General features: G+C 39.8%; 1 protein-coding gene across 1 annotated transcript in view; it reads left to right on the forward strand.

Annotated features, from left to right (window-relative positions):
- Nucleotides 1–18,609, forward strand: part of VWA8 (von Willebrand factor A domain containing 8) — a 285,192-nt gene that overhangs the window by 256,325 nt on the left and 10,258 nt on the right. Inside the window, 3 exon segments of the mRNA XM_030565861.1 lie at nt 7,651–7,759; nt 10,872–10,997; nt 12,878–13,036. Of these exon segments, the coding sequence (XP_030421721.1) occupies nt 7,651–7,759; nt 10,872–10,997; nt 12,878–13,036 (394 nt within the window).

Below are 18,609 nucleotides of genomic sequence, written 5' to 3' on the forward strand. Positions count from 1 at the left end.
GCTGTATGGAAGCATTATAACAAAGATGGCTGAAATTGTTTAGATGAAATTACAATAATCACAGAAGAGCTCTGTGTATGCTCAAAAGCTTCTCTCTCTCACCAATAGAAGTTGGTCCAATAACAGATATCACTTCACCCACCTTGACTCTCTAACATCCTGGGATCAGTACGGCTACAACAACACTGCAAACAGCAATCACAGCTGTTTAACAGTACACCTCCATACTGTTTAATAGTTTAAAACAGGAAGTGAAGAAAACTATATCTAATTGAAACCACACTGTTAACATGATAGGGTGATTTGTGTGGGCAGTTTGTAATTACCTGAGTCAGAATTTTCCCAGGTCATTGATGTAAATTCTCCTACTCTTAGGAAAATGTCATAATCATATACAAATTCTCATTTAAATTATGAAGAATTCAGATTATATACAGATGGTAAAAATACACCACTGTAAACCTTCAGTATCCAGCAAACATTCCCTTTAAACTGCTTTGAAAATGATCCTTTAAAAGCAAAATGGCTTATTTTTAAAGGATCTAGGGCCAAGTCTTTGGCACATATAAATTGTCATAACTCAGAAAACATTCTTAAGAGAACCAGAGTTCTTGCCAGAATTAGCATGATGTGTAGTGTCTGCCAGGTTCTAAGACCGTGTATAGAAATTCAGCACTTTTCTGCTGACTCACCACTGGTGTCAAACTGGGATACATTGCATAAAGATGCAGAGTTCTTCTGCTGACTCATATTGGCAGCCAGACCAAGTGGGTTCTGTTATTTCCTGCCCAGGCTATAAGACAGTTTGAGAGTGTTGCTGAGACAGAGGGAACTACTAGATGGAGAGTAAAATTTTAGAAACAACCCAGTTCTGGAGAAGCTCCATCAGGAACTGACATTTGCTGTTATTTAAGCAGGGCGGGAATGCCACTTGCTTACGCAGATATATTTTTTAAATGTATTATTGTTTTTCTTGGGGGTATTAAATGTAGAATGTGCACTGCACTGTTGATTCACTAGATTTTTGTTTAATTAACAATTTAGCTCTTTAACACTCAGCTCAAAACTTTATTTTCAGCAGTATTTTATTACCAAATTGTCCGTAGGGTTCTATGATCATCAAAGGGGTTAACAATTAATTCAAAGCAATTAACATAAAGAAAATATAAACACTGTGTGAGAGCTGCACAGAAAATGATCATGGAAAACAAAAGGAATTGGAGAGAGTCCAACTGAGGGCAACAAAAGTGATTAGGGGTTAAAGCCCTTCCTTGGGACAACACATCAGCAATAATATTTGCATTCCCCTTAATGCGAATTACTTCCATAATCATAATTATGGAGGGTTAGACTCCATAACAACCTGGCATTAGAATCTTTCATATGATTGAGCCAGGCATGCGATCCGTATACAGTAAAGTGCCACCTATACAGCTCTTCTTCCATACATACTCTTATGAGCCCACATAGTTGCAAGACATTACTTTTCAATAGTTGCATAATTCTTTTCCCTGGGGAGCAGTTTTGTACTCAGCTGTGCAACTGGATGTCTCTCTTCCTAAGCATTAGTCTGCATCAACTCAGTGTCTGCAGTATCTGTGAAGACCATAAAGGGTTTGTCAAAGTTTGGGTTTACCAGCACTGGATCTTTGCTTAGGGTTTCCTTCAGTTCACAGAAAGCTGTTTGACATTGTTTCATCCAGACTACTTTTTCTGGCTTACTCTTTTATAATTCAATGATAGAAGCAGCTAGGGAGTTAAAGTGGGGTACAAATCTCGTGTAAAACCCTACCATCCCAATAAAGGAGTGGGCCTGTTTTGTTGTTGTTGTTGTTGTTGTTGTTGTTTTCTGTTTTCTGAGAGTGGGTCAGCAGCAAGATTTACTGTTTATATGTAATTATCTGAAAGGATACTTAAATACAGTGCAGCCTGTTTAGCAGTTCTGAGGGGGAGGCTAGGATTTAAAATTATCATTCCTGAAATTTCCTGCCTGAATACTACTGGCTATGGAAAACATGTCAAATCACTGACATTATCAGTTGAATAAAAGTTGCCTCTGTTTATTCTGCTACTCTCCACACCAACTTCAACTTCTAGAATCCCAAGAGTTCCTCACACCTTACAAGAGATTTTTTCAGAAAGCTGGTACAAGCTGTCATATTATTTCCAGATTTCATCATAACTAAAATAACACATGGTGCATTTTTATGTGTAATGTGATCATACTGTTTAGCCATGCCTCTAAGCACAATGTGTTTTTTGAGCTCTCAAAGATCAGACAACTTATGCAAAACCTCAGATATTGTATAGCTCTTTTGTTGAACTGTTTTTAATTCTAAACTAAGCACTGTGATTTTCTTATTAATCTTGCAGTATAATCCCCCTCTGTAGGGAGAGGATAAATGGTACAGCCCAACTGTAACTGTAGACATCAAACTAATAGACTGCAGTCTGCTGATTGTATCATTTTTCATTTAGCATCCACCTTGACGTTTGAGACAAACCTTTGTAAATATTTGGAGGGACTGTGAATGTTAACAGTAGTGTAATCAAGCTACTTCTGGCAGGCAGACTTTCTTAGTGGATGGTCACTGTTGTGATAATTGGGCCTATAAATTACTCTCATTGTGAGCTCAACTGTAAAAAGTATGTGAAAGTTCACAAGATGTCACAATAACCTATACTAACTAATGCTGATGGGAAAAAATACAAAAAGGAGATAGAAAAGTTGAATTAGTCTAAACGAAGGGCCTACTCGTATTGTTAAAGGACTGTTAAATTCATTGCTGATAAAAACAGAATATGTGGAACTGGAAATTAATGAACCAGAATTAGTGTGTCTGATATTATGCTTAACTGGTGGACAAAATAATGAGGGGATGGGCTGTTCCACCCACTATTCCCTTTGTGAGTTCTTAAAGAAAGACTTTGGGTGGGTAGAATAGAGAAGAACCAGATGGAGACTACTGGCGCGAGTTTCTCTATCATGACCGCCTCCCCTACCATGTCCTAAAACCCTGGACCAGCTTTGTCCTAATTCTGAGGTGTCCTGACCAAACTGAGGCAGAGGGTGTCCAGATGACATCACCACCCCTACCAGCTCCAGCTAAATCCCAAACCCACCTGAGGTGAAACAGGATCTATCAGACTTTAGCAGCAGCCACAGAAACAAACAGCTCCAGCTCATGTCAACTAACTTCTTCTCTTTTCCTCAAATTTACCATCTTCGGTACCATCTTAGAGACGGTCAAATGGGCTTTTTTTCCTTCTAAAACTCTCCGGCTGAAGGAAGAGGGTACAAAGATTTAACACTATTTAATGTTGGACAGTTATGTTCACACCTTGGCCCATTTATTCCATCTAAATTAATGCAATATATTTGGCAGCCCAGTGTGGGACTCTCTTAGGAGATGACACTTCGGCCAACAAACAATTATTTTCAAAGTTAGTTTCAAACAAAACTTTGTTTTAAAATGTATGTTTAATTTAAGATTTGATTCCAGCTGAATCCCAGCTGTGTCCCAAACACTACCTGAGATGAAATGGTATTTGACTTTAAAACAGCAGTAACAACCACAGCTCTAGCTCATCTCAACTAACTTCTCTTTTCCTCAGAAGGATAATTTTTACCTTCCAAGAGACTCTCAAACAGTGGGAATTTTCCTTCTAAAAACTCTCTCCAGCTGAAGGGAAAGGGAGCAAGGATTGTTGTTAAAATGAAAGCCTTACTTAATACTTTACATTTCAAAGGTTAAAAGGATTTTTAATAGTATGTTTGCCATTATACTCAGCAGGCTGAGGTCTCTGTATACCAAACTTCAGACCTTTAACACCATTTAATGTTGGATGGATTATGTTAACACTTTTGGCCCATTTATTGCATTTAAATTAATACAACAGCACCTAGACTACTATAAAAACCTGATCTTTAGTTTAATATTTAGGAGGTACATTTTTTCTGTGGGTGTGAAGGTATTAACCTCAGATTCCAGGAGTCACCAAGGTAAATGCTAGTGCGCAATGTTGTTTGCAGTAGCCGTGTTGGTCCCAGGATATGAGAGAGACAAGATAACTCTGCTACACACTAAAAACCCTGGACTCAGCAGAGACTAGTTTTATGGCTCATCACATCACACATGCCCTCGTCTCCAATAACTGCCTACTTCATTTTAAGTGGTCTCTTTCAGCATATATGAGCCCCTTATGCTTTACAATCTGTCCCAACTTGTATTTAGCTTAGACACTCTGAACAAGAGCTCTGTGAAGCTTAAAAGCTTATCCTTTCCAACAGCAGAAGTTGGTCCAATAGAAGATTTTACCTCATCTGTTTTGTCTCATTGCACAATGTTGAGAATTTGCCTCTTCCCAGCTATTATCTTCTGTAATGACTGTCTCACAAAGGGGTATAATTCAGTGTAGAAAAACATTAAGATCATAGTAAAGAAAACAAAGTTGTAATCTTTATGTTTCAACATTATTCATTAAGGGACTGATCCAGCTCCCACTGAAGGCAATGGGAGTCTTTCTATTGCGAGTTGGATTCAGCCCTAATTCATCTGTAGAATTCATGTTACCATATAATATGCTTGAGGCAAGTATCTTGTAATAGCAAATTAAGTTTTACCTTGCCTAGTCTACCAATATTGTTAAAGCAGTGCAGCCTCCTGGAGTGAATGCAGTTGTACTGGTGTACTTCTACTGGAAATAAGTTATACAGATATAAACACCTTTGTACCAGTATAACTGCATCCACAGTAGGGCATTGCACTGCTTTCACTGTATTTTCTTAGGGTACGTCTACACTACAGGATTATTCCAATTTTACATAAACTGGTTTTGAAAAACAGATTGTATAAAGTCGAGTGCATGTGGCCACACTAAGCACATTAATTCGGCTGTGTGCGTCCATGTACCGAGGGTAGCGTCGATTTCCGGAGTGTTGCACTGTGGGTAGCTATCCCATAGCTATCCCATAGTTCCCGTGGTCTCCCCCACCCATTGGAATTCTGGGTTGAGATCCCAATGCATGATGGTGCAAAAACTGTGTCGTAGGTGATTCTGGGTAAATGTCGTCACTCATTCCTTCCTCCGTGAAAGCAACGGCAGACAATCATTTCGCGCCCTTTTTCCCTGGATTGCCCTGGCAGACGCCATAGCATGGCAACCATGGAGTCTGTTTTGCCTTTTGTCACTGTCACCGTATGTGTACTGGATGCCGCTGACAGAGGCGGTACTGCAGCGCTACACAGCAGCATTCATTTGCCATTGCAAGGTAGCAGAGATGGTTACCACTTGTTCTGTACCGTCTGCTGTACCATTGTAAAATGGCGATGAGATGACGGTTGTCGGTCATTCTGTACCGTCTGCTGCTGTCATGGATGCTCCTGGCTGGCCTTAGCTGAGGTCGGCCGGGGCCCAAAGACAAAAATGGAAATGACTCCCCGAGTCAATCCCTCCTTTATGGTTTATCTAAAAATAGAGTCAGTCCTTCCTAGAATATGGGGCCAAGTGTACTAGAGAACCAGTGTATCAGAGAACCAGAGAGCACAGCTGCTCTGTGTCAGATCCTGCAGAAATGATGAGCTGCATGCCATTCACGGGGGGTGCCCCTGCAACAACCCCACTCGTTGATTCCCTCCTCCCCCAACCTTTCTGGGCTGCCGTGGCAGTGTCCCCCATTTGTGTGATGAAGTAATAAAGAATGCAGGAATAAGAAACACTGACTTTTTAGTGAGATAAAATGAGGGGCAGGCAGCCTCCAGCTGCTATGATAGTCCAGGCAGGACATTAAACGGTGGGGGGGAGAGGAGCCCAGCATCCCGCTGCTGTGATAGTCCAGGCAGTACAGAATCTTTTCTTTAGACATGAAAGGTGAGGGGGCTGATGGAACTCAGTCCCCAGTTGCTATGATGAGAACGGTTACCAGCCGTTCTGTACCATCTACCGGGAATGACAGGGAGTCATTCCTATTTTTACCCAGGCACCCCTGGCCAACCTCACCTGAGGCCAGCCAGGAGCACTCACGGGCTGATGATGACGATGGATAGCAGTCATATTGTACCATCTGCCACTGGGGAGAGGAGGGGAGAGAATGCTGCTATTCATTGCCGCAGCACCGCATCTACCAGCAGCATGCAGTAGACATAGGCTGACATATAAAAAAGTCAAGAAACGATTTTTTTCCCTTTTCTTTCACGAGGGGGAAGGGGAGATAAATTGACAACATATACCCTGAAACACCCCAGACAATGTGTTTGACCCTACAGGCATTGGGAGCTCAGCCAAGAATGCAAATGCTTTTCGGAAACTGCGGGGACTGTGGGATAGCTGGAGTCCTCAGTACCCCCTCCCTCCCTCCATGAGCGTCCATTTGATTCTTTGGCTTTCCATTATGCTTGTCACACAGCACTGTGCCGTGGCCTCTGTCTATCATAGCCTGGAGATTTTTTCAAATGCTTTCTCATTTTGTCTTTTGTAACGGAGCTGTGATAGAACAGATTTGTCTCCCCATACAGCGATCAGATCCAGTATCTCCTGTACAGTCCATGCTGGAGGTCTTTTTGGATTTGGGACTGCATCGCCACCCATGCTGATCAGAGCTCCACGCTGGGCAAACAGGAAATGAAATTCAAAAGTTCGCGGGGCTTTTCCTGCTTACCTGGCCAGTGCATCTGAGTTCGGATTGCTGTCCAGAGCAGTCACAATGGTGCACTGTGAGATACTGCCCGGAGGCCAATACCGTCGATTTGCGGCCACACTAACCCTGATCCGATATGGTAATACTGATTTCAGCGCTACTCCTCTCGTCGGGGAGGAGTACAGAAACCGGTTTAAAGAGCCCTTTATATCGATTTAAAGGGCCTCGTTGTGTGGACGGGTACAGCATTAAATCGGTTTAATGCTGCTGAAATCAGTTTAAATGCGTAGTGTAGACCAGGCCTTAGAAACAGATAAAGCAGTAGAACATCTGTGTGCAGACCAGCCCTACAGGGAATGGTATAAAATATATATACCAGTATCAGCAGCTCAGAAATAATTCTCTATTTAGACCTCCAAACAACACTGAGCTCTGTGTTCTGTCTTCTTTGTTCAGGAGAATTCTTTTAAACATTTGTTCAAAACTTTCCATTTGTTCTGAGATTTCTTTGTTTTGTAGAGGGGGTTTAAAAGGTACTAACTAGTTATAGGTCTATGGGGACAGACTTGCAGAGCACTACTTGACCTTATCTTTCTGTTAAATGTTGGTTACCCAGAATGTTTACAATGCATTGCAAATGAGGTAAAAAATACACACCCTAACAACTCCCTTTATGTACATATAGCAACACCTGAGCCAGCAAACGCTTGTGTAATTTTATCACAGTTGTTAAAATATATGACTTGCAGCCTAATCGCTAAAACAAAAGGATCTGAGACTGCTAAAGGATTAATACCCTTGATACTTTTTAAATGTGATGCGGCTTTGTGGGCATCAGTTATTAACTGTCTCTTCAGAAGTCAATAAAAGCAGCTGCTACTCTTCAAAGTCTGTCCATTCTTGTTTGAACTTAGCCATTATCAACAAATAAGTTTACCCCGGCCTGTAGAAATGGATTAGATGCATTTTTGCATGATTCCATTCTTAATTTTTTAGCCTCTTTCTTGCTTCAGATTAAAGGAGATCCAGATGAGTGAATATGATGCATCTACTTACGAAAGGTTCTCTGGAGCTGTCCGAAGACAAGTTCAGTCTCTCCGAATCATCCTAGACAATCTGCAGGTAACACTTGATTTATTGGTAAAGGGAACTGTCAATTCACTAGATTAGGGCCAAAATATTTTCAACTGTTCTTTAACATTATATCACTATTTGATTAATAATATCTTTGGGAGTCAAGAGCAAATTCAGATCCTACATACAATTAGGGCAAACACAGGAATATGCATCCGACGAAGTGGGTATTCACCCACAAAAGCTCATGCTCCAATATATCTGTTAGTCTGTAAGGTGCCACATTACTCTTTGCTGCTTTTACGGAATATGTGACCATTTCAAAAGCAGCATTAAAGTGTACCTGTATTCTGGCCAACCCAACAATCAGTATTCCCACACGGCTCACCATACAGATAACTTGTTCAGGAGCACAATTAAACCAAGTGTGAAAAGAAACATTAGGGGATGAGGAGGTTGTGTGTGACAGTGCATGGATCCCATTCCGTGTCTGTGATTCTGTCTTGGAGCCCCCCTGTGGCTCAGAAGTGTGAACAAGGTAGATTTTCATAGGGGGCCCATTGCTCCTGCCTGGTCATAGCTTTTCAGGCATCCAGCTGTGTGTAGCAGAAATCTTCAATTTATAAAGCTTAAATTTGACTCAGTTTAAAAAGAACCTCTCATTGGCACATTTAAAAATAAAAATAGCTGCTCTTTTTATGTAGGATATAACCAACAAAAACGTTTGTCCTTTATTGCCTTTGTTTGCTGTATCATCAGTTAATTAACCATAGAACTGTGCTAGCTTCCAGCAATGCTGGTACACAAACACTGTAAACAAAAACAAGTATATTAACTTCAAGATAAAAGTGAGAAAGTGGGGAAAAGGAAAGAAATTTTACATTTTTAATGGGAGTGGTTGGGGCTATCAGTAGAGATGAGAAAACATAGAACTAGTAAAATTATCAGACAAACGTTCCTTATTTCAGGAATATAAAGTCAGTGGTGCAATTAAAAGTGGTGACACTTTTAGGTCAAATTTTACTGTGTAACTTTGGTTTTGAAAAATAAGCTCCTTAAAAATCCTCGATCACTTTCTAACTTTGGAAGGTAACTGCAATAAGTAGACATACAAACTCATAACTTTTCAAATTACATTTGAAATAAAGGGAAATTTAAACTTACTATGATTGCATAATGTGTGGACATTGTTTATATTATTCAGACCCTAATATTTGTTTACTTGTCTCTTGCTTTGTCATGAATCCTTTAAAGACATCATTCTATTGACATAAAAACAACTGAAAATCATTATGGAAAAATTGTTTTTTTCCCTTAAGAATTTTCAGGCACAGTTTTCTCTTTCTGTTTTAACAGCATCACATGCATTTGCAAAATACATTAAAAACATTTCTGGGTGGTTTGGTTTTGTTTTTACTGTATAGATAGAATGGGAACTGTATGCAGTTCTATGTGGAAGGGATAGTCATTGAATATTCTAAATAATTTAGCAGTATTTTGGAGAAGAAACTAGTTCAAATTTAGCAGGAAAAGAACAATGTCAACTCGGTTTTCCCTTAAGATATTTACAACTCAAATGCTTTTAATTAATGCATAATCAGAATAGCAAATATACTTCAAGAAGAAGCTATCATCACTTGAAACACATCTGTGAAAATGACATCTGTTAGTCTTAAAGGTGCCACAGGACTCTCTGTTGCTTTTTTACAGATCCAGACTAACACAGCTATCCCTCTGATACTGGGATAGTTCAATGATTTGAGCATTGGCCTGCTAAACCCAGGGTTGTGAGTTCAGTCTTTCAAAGGGCCAGTTGGGGATTGGTCCTGCTTTGAGCAGGGGGTTGGACTAGATGACCTCCTGAGGTCTCTTCCAACCCTAATAATCTATGATACCATCCCTTCCATAAATTTATCAAGCTTAGTCTTGAAGCCAGATACGTCTTTTGCCTCCAGTGCTCCCCTTGGAAGTCTATTCCAGAGCTTCACTCCTCTGATGGTTAGAAACCTTAATCTAATTTCAAGTCTAAACTTCCTGATGGCCAGTTTATATCCATTTGTTTTTGTGTCCACACTGGTACTGAGCTTAAATAATTCCTTTCCCTCCCTGGTATTTGTCCCTCAGATATATTTATAGAGAACAATTGTATCTTCTCTCAGCCGTCTTTTGGTTAGGCTAAACAAGCTAAGCTCTTTGAGTCTCCTTTCATAAGACAGGTTTTCCTTTCCTTGGATCATCCTATAGCCCTTCTCTGTACCTGTTGCAATTTGAATTAATTTTTCTTAAACATGGGAGACCAGAACTGCACATGGTATTCCAGATGAGGTCTCACCAGTGCCTGGTATAACGGTACTAACACCTCCTCATCTCTACTGGAAATACCTCGCCTGATGCATCCCAAGACCATATTAGCTTTTGTCACAGCCATAATCACAATGGCGGTTCATAGTCATCCTGTGATCAACCAGTATTCCAAGGTCCTTCTCCTCCTCTGGTACTTCCAACTGATGCATTCTCAGCTTATAACAAAAATTCTTGTTATTAATCCCTAAATGAATGACCTTGTACTTTTCACTATTAAATTTCATCATATTACTATTACTCCAGTTTACAAGGTCATCCAGATCTTCCTGTATGATATCCCCGTCCTTCTGTGTATTGGCAATACCTCCCAGCTTTGTGTCATCCGCATTAGATAGGGTTCTCCTTCAGTGTAGGTATTTTTATGTACTACTGTTGAGTTTTGCCTCTGTTTTAGTCATCCAATACATTTTCTCACAGTACCTGGATGGAAGACACTTCTGTTGTGCCTGTCCCTCTAGCTCTATGGATTTCCACATAGATTTATTTGTGTGCCATTTTCCAATATATTTGCAATTAAAATGCAAAGATTACATGGTCCGTATTTCAAATTCTGTATGTGCAAAGGCTTAGAAGTGACAAAAATTGTGGGGAAAAATATATTCTTTGTCAGCAATAATTAGTCTCTCAGCAAGAGATACCCAGCATTTATGAAAATGTGTTTGGATTTCACCAACTTGTGCCAGAGCTGTCAGATAATTACAAAGAAAACCCATATCTGTGTCATGTTCTGTATCTCTTAAACAGTGTGAAATGTGCCAGCAGCACTGAATGAATTAAGGATGCTTTTCTCTTGTAGGCCAAGGGTAAGGAAAGACAATGGCTGAGACACCAAGCTATTGGAGAGCTAGATGATGCCAAAATAATTGATGGACTAACAGGAGAAAAAGCCATTTATAAACGACGGGGAGAGCTTGAGCCAGAAGTGAGTATTCCATAAATAATGGGTGCAGCTAGCAAGTTTTCTAGTTCCTTGAGCTTCATTATGCTAGCCTAGTAAAGATGGTTAACAAACTCAAATAAAATTAAATGACTGTCACATGTCTTTCCTCACTAACACACTTTATCATACTATAAGAAAACTTCCAACACTCAGGTTTTTGGATTTGCAAATTAACAATTCTGATATAAAATTAATGAGAAAATGAGTGAATAATTAAAACCTAAATAAAAACTTTTTAAAATCTACTATTTTATGACTACTCATAATTTTAGACCTTCGTCAGAAAAACATTTTGTTAGAATTATATGAGTCATTGAAAAAGAAACCAGTTGACACACACCAACAAATCAGCTTTAAGGCTAGTTGTCTAGATCAGTGGTTCTCAAAGCCGGTCCGCCGCTTGTTCAAGGAAAGCCCCTGGCGGGCCGGGCTGGTTTGTTTACCTGCTGCATCCGCAGGTTTGGACAATCGCAGCTCTCACTGGCCGCGGTTCGCCACTCCAGGCCAGTGGGGGCTGCAGAAGTGGCGTGGACCGAGGGATGTGCTGACCGCCCTTCCCACAGCCCCGAACCGCGATCAGCTGAACCTGCGTACGTGGCAGGAAACAAACTGGCCCGGCCCACCAGGGGCTTTCCGTGAACAAGCGGCAGACCAGCTTTGAAAACAAGATCATCATTATATTGTAATAGCCAGATTTAATATAGCAGATTTTTAATTTTAATATTTAATGTTTACACATGAAGGAATTTTATTTTGCAAACAATCATTTAGAATAGCTTTCTTCTCAGTATTTGATACAACTCTCTCTAATTTATTTTTCATATTACATGATCTCACTATTTGTTGTTTTGAACAGCTTATGCAGCCTAGCCATCCATCAGCGCTCAGTAAGGGAAAAGCTTTAGTATCCTAATTTACAGTACTCTTCAAAGTGCTGGTTTTGTATTTTTCAATACATTATAGAAAGAGCTTACCCAGTGAAAATGCTAAGGAGGCAATTTTACATTTTGAATTAAATATATATAAACATGGGCTTCAATAGGATTGGGGAGGGGGGAGTTGATATTGCAGTCATTTGCATTAATAATAAAAAGAAGAAACTCAACTAAAAATTCTCAAATGGTTGCTGAATGAAAGAGAAATATTTGGAAATCAGTTACAGATAATCATTTTAAATATTTGTTTTTTTGCCAAACCATCTTTTAATAGCCTTTCATTTCAATCCAGACTTGTCTCATTGCATGTGGGATAAAATACCTTTCCAGAACCTAGTATGCCAGAAATTTTTAAAACAGACATTTAGTGAGGAGGGCAGAGGAAACCTTTACAGTCAGAATGTACAAAATTGAGGAGTTAATCAGAAAAAGACTTCACACATTTTTAGAAAGATATTAACTTCAGCAGACAAACTTTACAATCTTATACAAGTCCCCTTTAATACCATCATTCAAGGAGTCATTACCCTTATGACTCTTGGCAAAAAGTGGAAATTTGAGATTCCTTTTATTGTAATAAAATGTTGTTAATTAGAAATCTAGCAACAAAGGTATTTTCCCTATAAATGTGTGGAATTACCATGTTTTGTTTCCAGTCATTGAGTATATAAAACAGAGAAAAAGAGAGAGACTGGATTCAGATATCTAAAATAAATTTTTCTCAACTATTAATCAGAAAAATTCAAATAAGTTCACCTTTATTAAAATAATCTGAACTTGCTAGAGAGAGCTTTCCTGCTAGGACAAGAGTTTTTGTTCTCTAGTGTTTTGAAAAAGTGTGTGATAACTCCTTTTACAGTGTTCTGTTCTTATCAAAACTGTAGCTTTCCCATTCATAAAGTTCTTTCTGGTACTTTTCTCTCGCAGCTTGGTAGCCCTCAGCAGAAGCCTAAGCGTTTGCGTCTGGTAGTCGATGTTTCTGGCAGCATGTACCGCTTTAACGGGGTAGATGGTCGTCTGGAGCGTTCTATGGAGGCTGTCTGCATGGTCATGGAAGCTTTTGAGAATTACGAGCACAAGTTTAAGGTAACTCTGGCTGGGCCAGGAGTTTAGTGGTAAACTAAAGTGGTAAACTGGCTGCGTACAGGCAGTGGAAAAAAGTATTTTGTTACTTTGTCTAGCCAAAGAGTATTATTCATCCATATGAGGTAATATAGACTTAATGAAATCTGTTGCTAGCAGCCTGAAAATAATACCAGTCCATGGATAGGAAGCATTGAACACTATGAGTGCAGATTATGATTCAATTTATGAAATATGTTTTTTTAAATAGAAATATTTAAGCCTATAAAACACAGGCACCATGAGCTCAATGCACACACAAGCATGACTAGCCTTTGTGTGACCAGAGCTCAAACACCCATGCATACATACTGGAAGAAGAACCAGGTCCTTCCCCTCTGCTACACTCACCATTATTCCCCATCCTGCTCTGATGATCTGAACATAAGAAAAGTGTCTATTTCTCACCCTGACCAGTATAAGACCCAAACCTCATTTCAGATAACCGATAAAGGCAATAAAAATTAGCTATATGCCCTCCTCCCTTTTTCTTCTCTGTGATATATAAATATGGTCTAAAAAGTATTCTTAACCTTAGAAATAAAGATGCCAGGTCTGGAGTTTCCTGTTTTGCTGAAGTTCATTCTTGGAGAACCAAAGCATGAGAACTCAGCCCTTAGTTGAAAGGGTGTAGGTGTCAGATATTTAATGAAGACCTTTCTTCCAGCTATTCAGGCATATGATTTAAAGTAGGTGTTAATCAAAACAAAATATGAAAAGTTTTAAACAGAATGAATAAAAATCCTGTCCTTATCTCAGCCAATCCATGTTTATTTACATATTGGCTTAGCGGAATTCAATCTTTTTAAAATGTTGACAGATTCGGTGTTTATTTTTATGCATTTTTTCTATTTTTATCTATTTAAATGTTCACAGTTCTGGGAAGTTATGGGTGTCAGAAAATGGGATCAGACAATAATTATTTATGACAGACATTGAGATTTGAGAAAGTAAAGCTTTATAACTATTAAAACACAAATTGTCAACATCACATGTCAAAATATAAAATGTAAATATCTTTAAATCAAACTCTAATAAGTTCTCAAACAGCATTTTTCTTATTTTGCCCATCCGTAAATTTCAGTTACGATCAAAGGAAATAATGTGCCCTGGGTTTGTGTGCGTATGGTGAAATTGACATTTACTGACATTTACCAATAAAAATCGACTGGAATATTTTGTCAGTTCTGGTGTCCACACTTCCAAAAGGATGTTGAAAATTAAGAAAGGGTTCAGAAAAGAGTTACAAGAATGAGTACAGGGTCTGGAGAATGTGCCTGATAGTGAGAGATTTTAGAAGCTCAGTCATTTTATCCAAAAGAAGTTTAAGAGATCTATATACAGAAGAGATTTCTGATAGTAGATGGCTCATTAGCATCAGCTTGCAACCATTGGATCTTGTTATACCTTTTTCTAATAGATTAGGCAAATTCAGACTACAAATAAGGTGCACATTTTTACAAGTGAGAGCAATAAACCATTGAAACAACTTTCCAAAGCATATGGTGGATTCTCTGTCACCTGAAGTCTAGATTTAAAGGTTGGATGTCTTTCTAAAACAGAGGCTGTAGCTCAAACAGAAATAATGGTGACTTGATGCAGAAATTACTGGACAAGGTTTTATTGCCTCTATTATGCAAGAAGTCTGACTAGATGATTGCAATGCTCTCTTTTGGCCTTAAAAATCTCAGATTCCTCTGTGTGGGTTACAGATCATCACATCGTATTCAGAAATAATTTCAGTTGGCTGAGCATGTCACCTAATGCATAGGCCAAACCCCACATTTGGCCATATAAGTAGTTAAAAGTGTAGTTAATTGTAGTATTTGTCACACTTTTAACAACCAACTTAAGAGTTCTAAAAACAGTCATACAAAAATGGAACACAATTATTAGTTGTGAAAATTGCCACTCTTGTAAAGAACTGAAAGGCTTGTTTTGTACTTAACATAATAGCGGTGGATAAGATATTGGAAATTTGTGGCACACCAGGGAGGCATTCTCCTCTTCCATTATGTCTGCTGCACTTGAGTTGGACCTTAGCTCAGTTCTTCCATGCATCAGATCTCTGTTCAGTACTGGAGAATGAAGGAGCTGTCAGGGAGCTAGATATAGCTCCCTGACTCTGCATCAGCTGGACCCATCTTGAATTAGAGCATCCTAGGTGATATTCTTATCCGGGGGCAAGTGAGATATTATTCTTTCTCCATTTCTCTCTCCGCTGCTTCATAAGGACTTGACACAATTGCAGCATACAGTCCGCAGAAGACCAGTGTCATCACTAGTGCGGTTCTCTATAAAGTTGGCAATGAGGGGATACGGCCTCGCATTGCACTGACCAGCAGAGTTGACCCAAGTTGTCACTGGGGGAGCCCTGGACCCATGAGATTTTAGGGCAGTGAGTGCACCCAGCCACAGTTGTTCTCAGAGCTCCCGTTGAGCTAACTGTGCTTCCCCCATACATTACTATCCTTTCTTCTCCCTTCCATGAGACAAAGGCTTCCTTGTTATCAGACTAGTCTTTAGAGTATTTGGGAATTGTAGCCTGACTTACTGATTACATGATAAATGAAGTAGACACACAGTTTTTCCCTCTGCTACTTTACTTATCTAGGGGCAAGAGTCAAATGGCTCTCATTTTCTTCTCTTCTCTCTGATTCCCACCACCTTTCCCCATGCCCTTCCCATAACTTGGTTTGACAGAATTTTTTGACCTTCGGAGATACTTGCTGATATCTCTTCTTGTTGTAGACTAATGCAATGGTTTTCAAACCTGTGGTCCCTGGGGGTTCACAGACTATGTCTAAGATTTCCAAAGGGGTCCGCACTGCCAATTGCAATTTTTTAGGAGTCTGCAAATGAAAAAAGGTTGAAAGCGACTGGACTAATCCCTCAGAGAAATAGCCATTTAAGGGCAGGTTTTAGGAGTTTCTGGTGCGAGGTCTGGTGGATCTGTATAAGCAGCATTATAAGAAAAACATTCAAAACTGATTACATATTGAAATTCTCTACTCCTGTCATTAAAGTTCTATTTTTGACTGCTTAAAACCACTCCCCAGCCTATGCCCATTTTTTGTTCTGGTGCTTTAATTAGTTCTCTGCTGAAAAGGGGACTGAATCAGGGAACTTTTTTTCCCTTCCTCACTGTGCTTTCTCACTATATATTACCCTTTTGGTCACCATCCCATGAGACAAAGATTTCCTTGTTGTCAGATTAGTCTTTAGGGCCTGAGATATTGATTATATGATAAATGAAGTAGACTCATGTTTTTTTCCTCTGCTACTTTACTTACCATGGGGCAAGAACTAAAAATGTACAGTGTGGTTGCTCCAAGACGGACAATATGGTAGTGATCCATTTAAGGTTAGAAGAGTGACAGTGGACATTTCTTGTCTGTCTGTACGCCTTTATGCCCATGGTGACTATTTTTTTCCAATTCTCATAGGCACAACCTTGTCCAGAGAGGGAGAAAAGGGAGACTCTTTCTACAATCAGGGAATCAGTTGGTCTAAATTAACTGCCATCTTTTAAATTCCTCCTCCAAAATCACCTCTTCCATGCATCTCACAAGGACTTAGCCTCTAACTCAACATATTAAAGGAGTGAGAGAGAGGAGAATGAAGTTCTAACAATGAACCTTCTCCCAAGCCTCTCAATGCATTCTGTGCTGTCTATTTAGATTATAAGTTTCTTGGGGAAGGTAACATGCATCATTCTGTGTCCAATTGTCCTGTAAGTGGCTTAGCTCCTTGTTGGCTTTTGATAAATGTTACTACCACTGTTAACTGTGTTGTATTCCAGGAGATCAAATATTTAAAGGCTACTCCTAAATCGTGCATGCAAAAGGTGCACCTGCATATCCATCTACCCTTTTCATACGTGCAAATGGCAGGATACACATTATAATAACAGTCATTTTGCAGATTTGAAATTATTATAGCATCGTTTCTAGTGTTGTCCATCTTATATGCTGAACCTATTTCAAAATGCAGTATCTCCTAAAATGGAAGTTAGTTCTGTGCTTTACATAAAGTACAAAGTCCTGTGGTTTTAGATCAAGAGCCATAACTTAGTTATTAGACTACGCAGCAAAGGTTTTATGAGGGTTTCAGAAAACTTCAGAAATGGTTCCATGAACTACAAGCTATATAATTGTTGGAAAAATCCTTAAGTTTTTTATTTATAGTGATATTAAAAGGGAGCATTACACATTTTGTATACACAATTCAGGAGGCCACAGCTGAGAAGCTGACGTTAGAGGCAGTGCCATTGAAATGGAAGTGGAAGAGGAAAGAGGAGAAATGTTTTGTAATGCTTGGCAGCATAATTTCTTTTCTAAAGTCAAGCAGGTGGCAGGCTAAATAAAAATATTAAAGGGTATATTTAGTGTTGTCCAGAACAGGAAGGCATTTGGAAGCAGGTATCCCTTCCAGCAAAAGCCTGTCTGATTCATAATACATTTTCCATTCATCACGCATTGCCTTTCATTTTTCCCTATTGCTTTGAAAAAAGCATCATCTTGGTGCAGAGTGTGGTAGTAGCAGTGGAAGATGAAATTTTTCTCATTTCACACACACTTTCTGGATTGCACAATAGCAACAACACAGTATGTGCTGTATTTAACAGCAGAGTGGAATGAACTTTTACTAACGTCTCAAGAAAAGTAATGAACTGAAAGATGATATTTAGGGAAACTTGTGTTTTACAGTTTGTATACCCAGGGCTTTAATAAAGCAAAATCTTTCACAGAGCATCTGATGCTATTAGAAAATTCAGTAGCAAATAGTGCAATAATCAATTACATCAATGAAGTTTGCACCAATTTAAGCATTACTGGGTTGTTTGATTTGTGCTGTAACACACACGGGCTGTAAGTCAGCTTTCAGGAGAACATAAGAACAACCATACTGGGTCAGACCAATAGTCCATCTAGCACAGTATCCTGTCTTCCCACAGTAGGCAATGCCAGATGCTTAAGAGGGGATGAACAGAACAGGTAATCATCAAGTGATCCACCCTCTGTCACCAATTCTCAGCCTCTGGCAAACAGAGGCTAGGGACACTTCAGAGCAACCTCTGGCACACGGTTCGCCAGGGTAAGCACTCTGACGGGCTGAACCAGTTTGTTCACCTGCCGCGTTGGCAGGTTCGGCCGATCATGGCTCCCACTGGCCGTGGTTCGCCGTCCCAGGCCAATGGGGACTGCGGGCAGCAGCACGGACGAGGGATGTGCTGGCTGCAGCTTCTTGCCACCCCCATTGGCCTGGGATGGTGAACTGCAGCCAGTGGGCGCCGCAAGTGGCCGAACCTGCTGATGCAGCAGGTAAACAAACTGTCCCAGCCCAACAGGGTGCCTACCCTGGTGAGCCGTGTGCCAGTGGTTGCCGACCCCTGCTTCAGAGCATAGTTTTGCATCCCTGCTCATCCTGGCTAATAGCCATTGATGGATCTATCCTCCAGGAATTTATCTAGTTCTTTTTTGAGCCCTGGTATAGTCTTGGCCTTCACAACATTCTCTGGCAAAGAGTTCCACAGG

This window comes from Gopherus evgoodei, chromosome 1 (genome assembly GCF_007399415.2).
Source record: "Gopherus evgoodei ecotype Sinaloan lineage chromosome 1, rGopEvg1_v1.p, whole genome shotgun sequence".
Lineage (NCBI taxonomy): Eukaryota > Metazoa > Chordata > Testudines > Testudinidae > Gopherus > Gopherus evgoodei.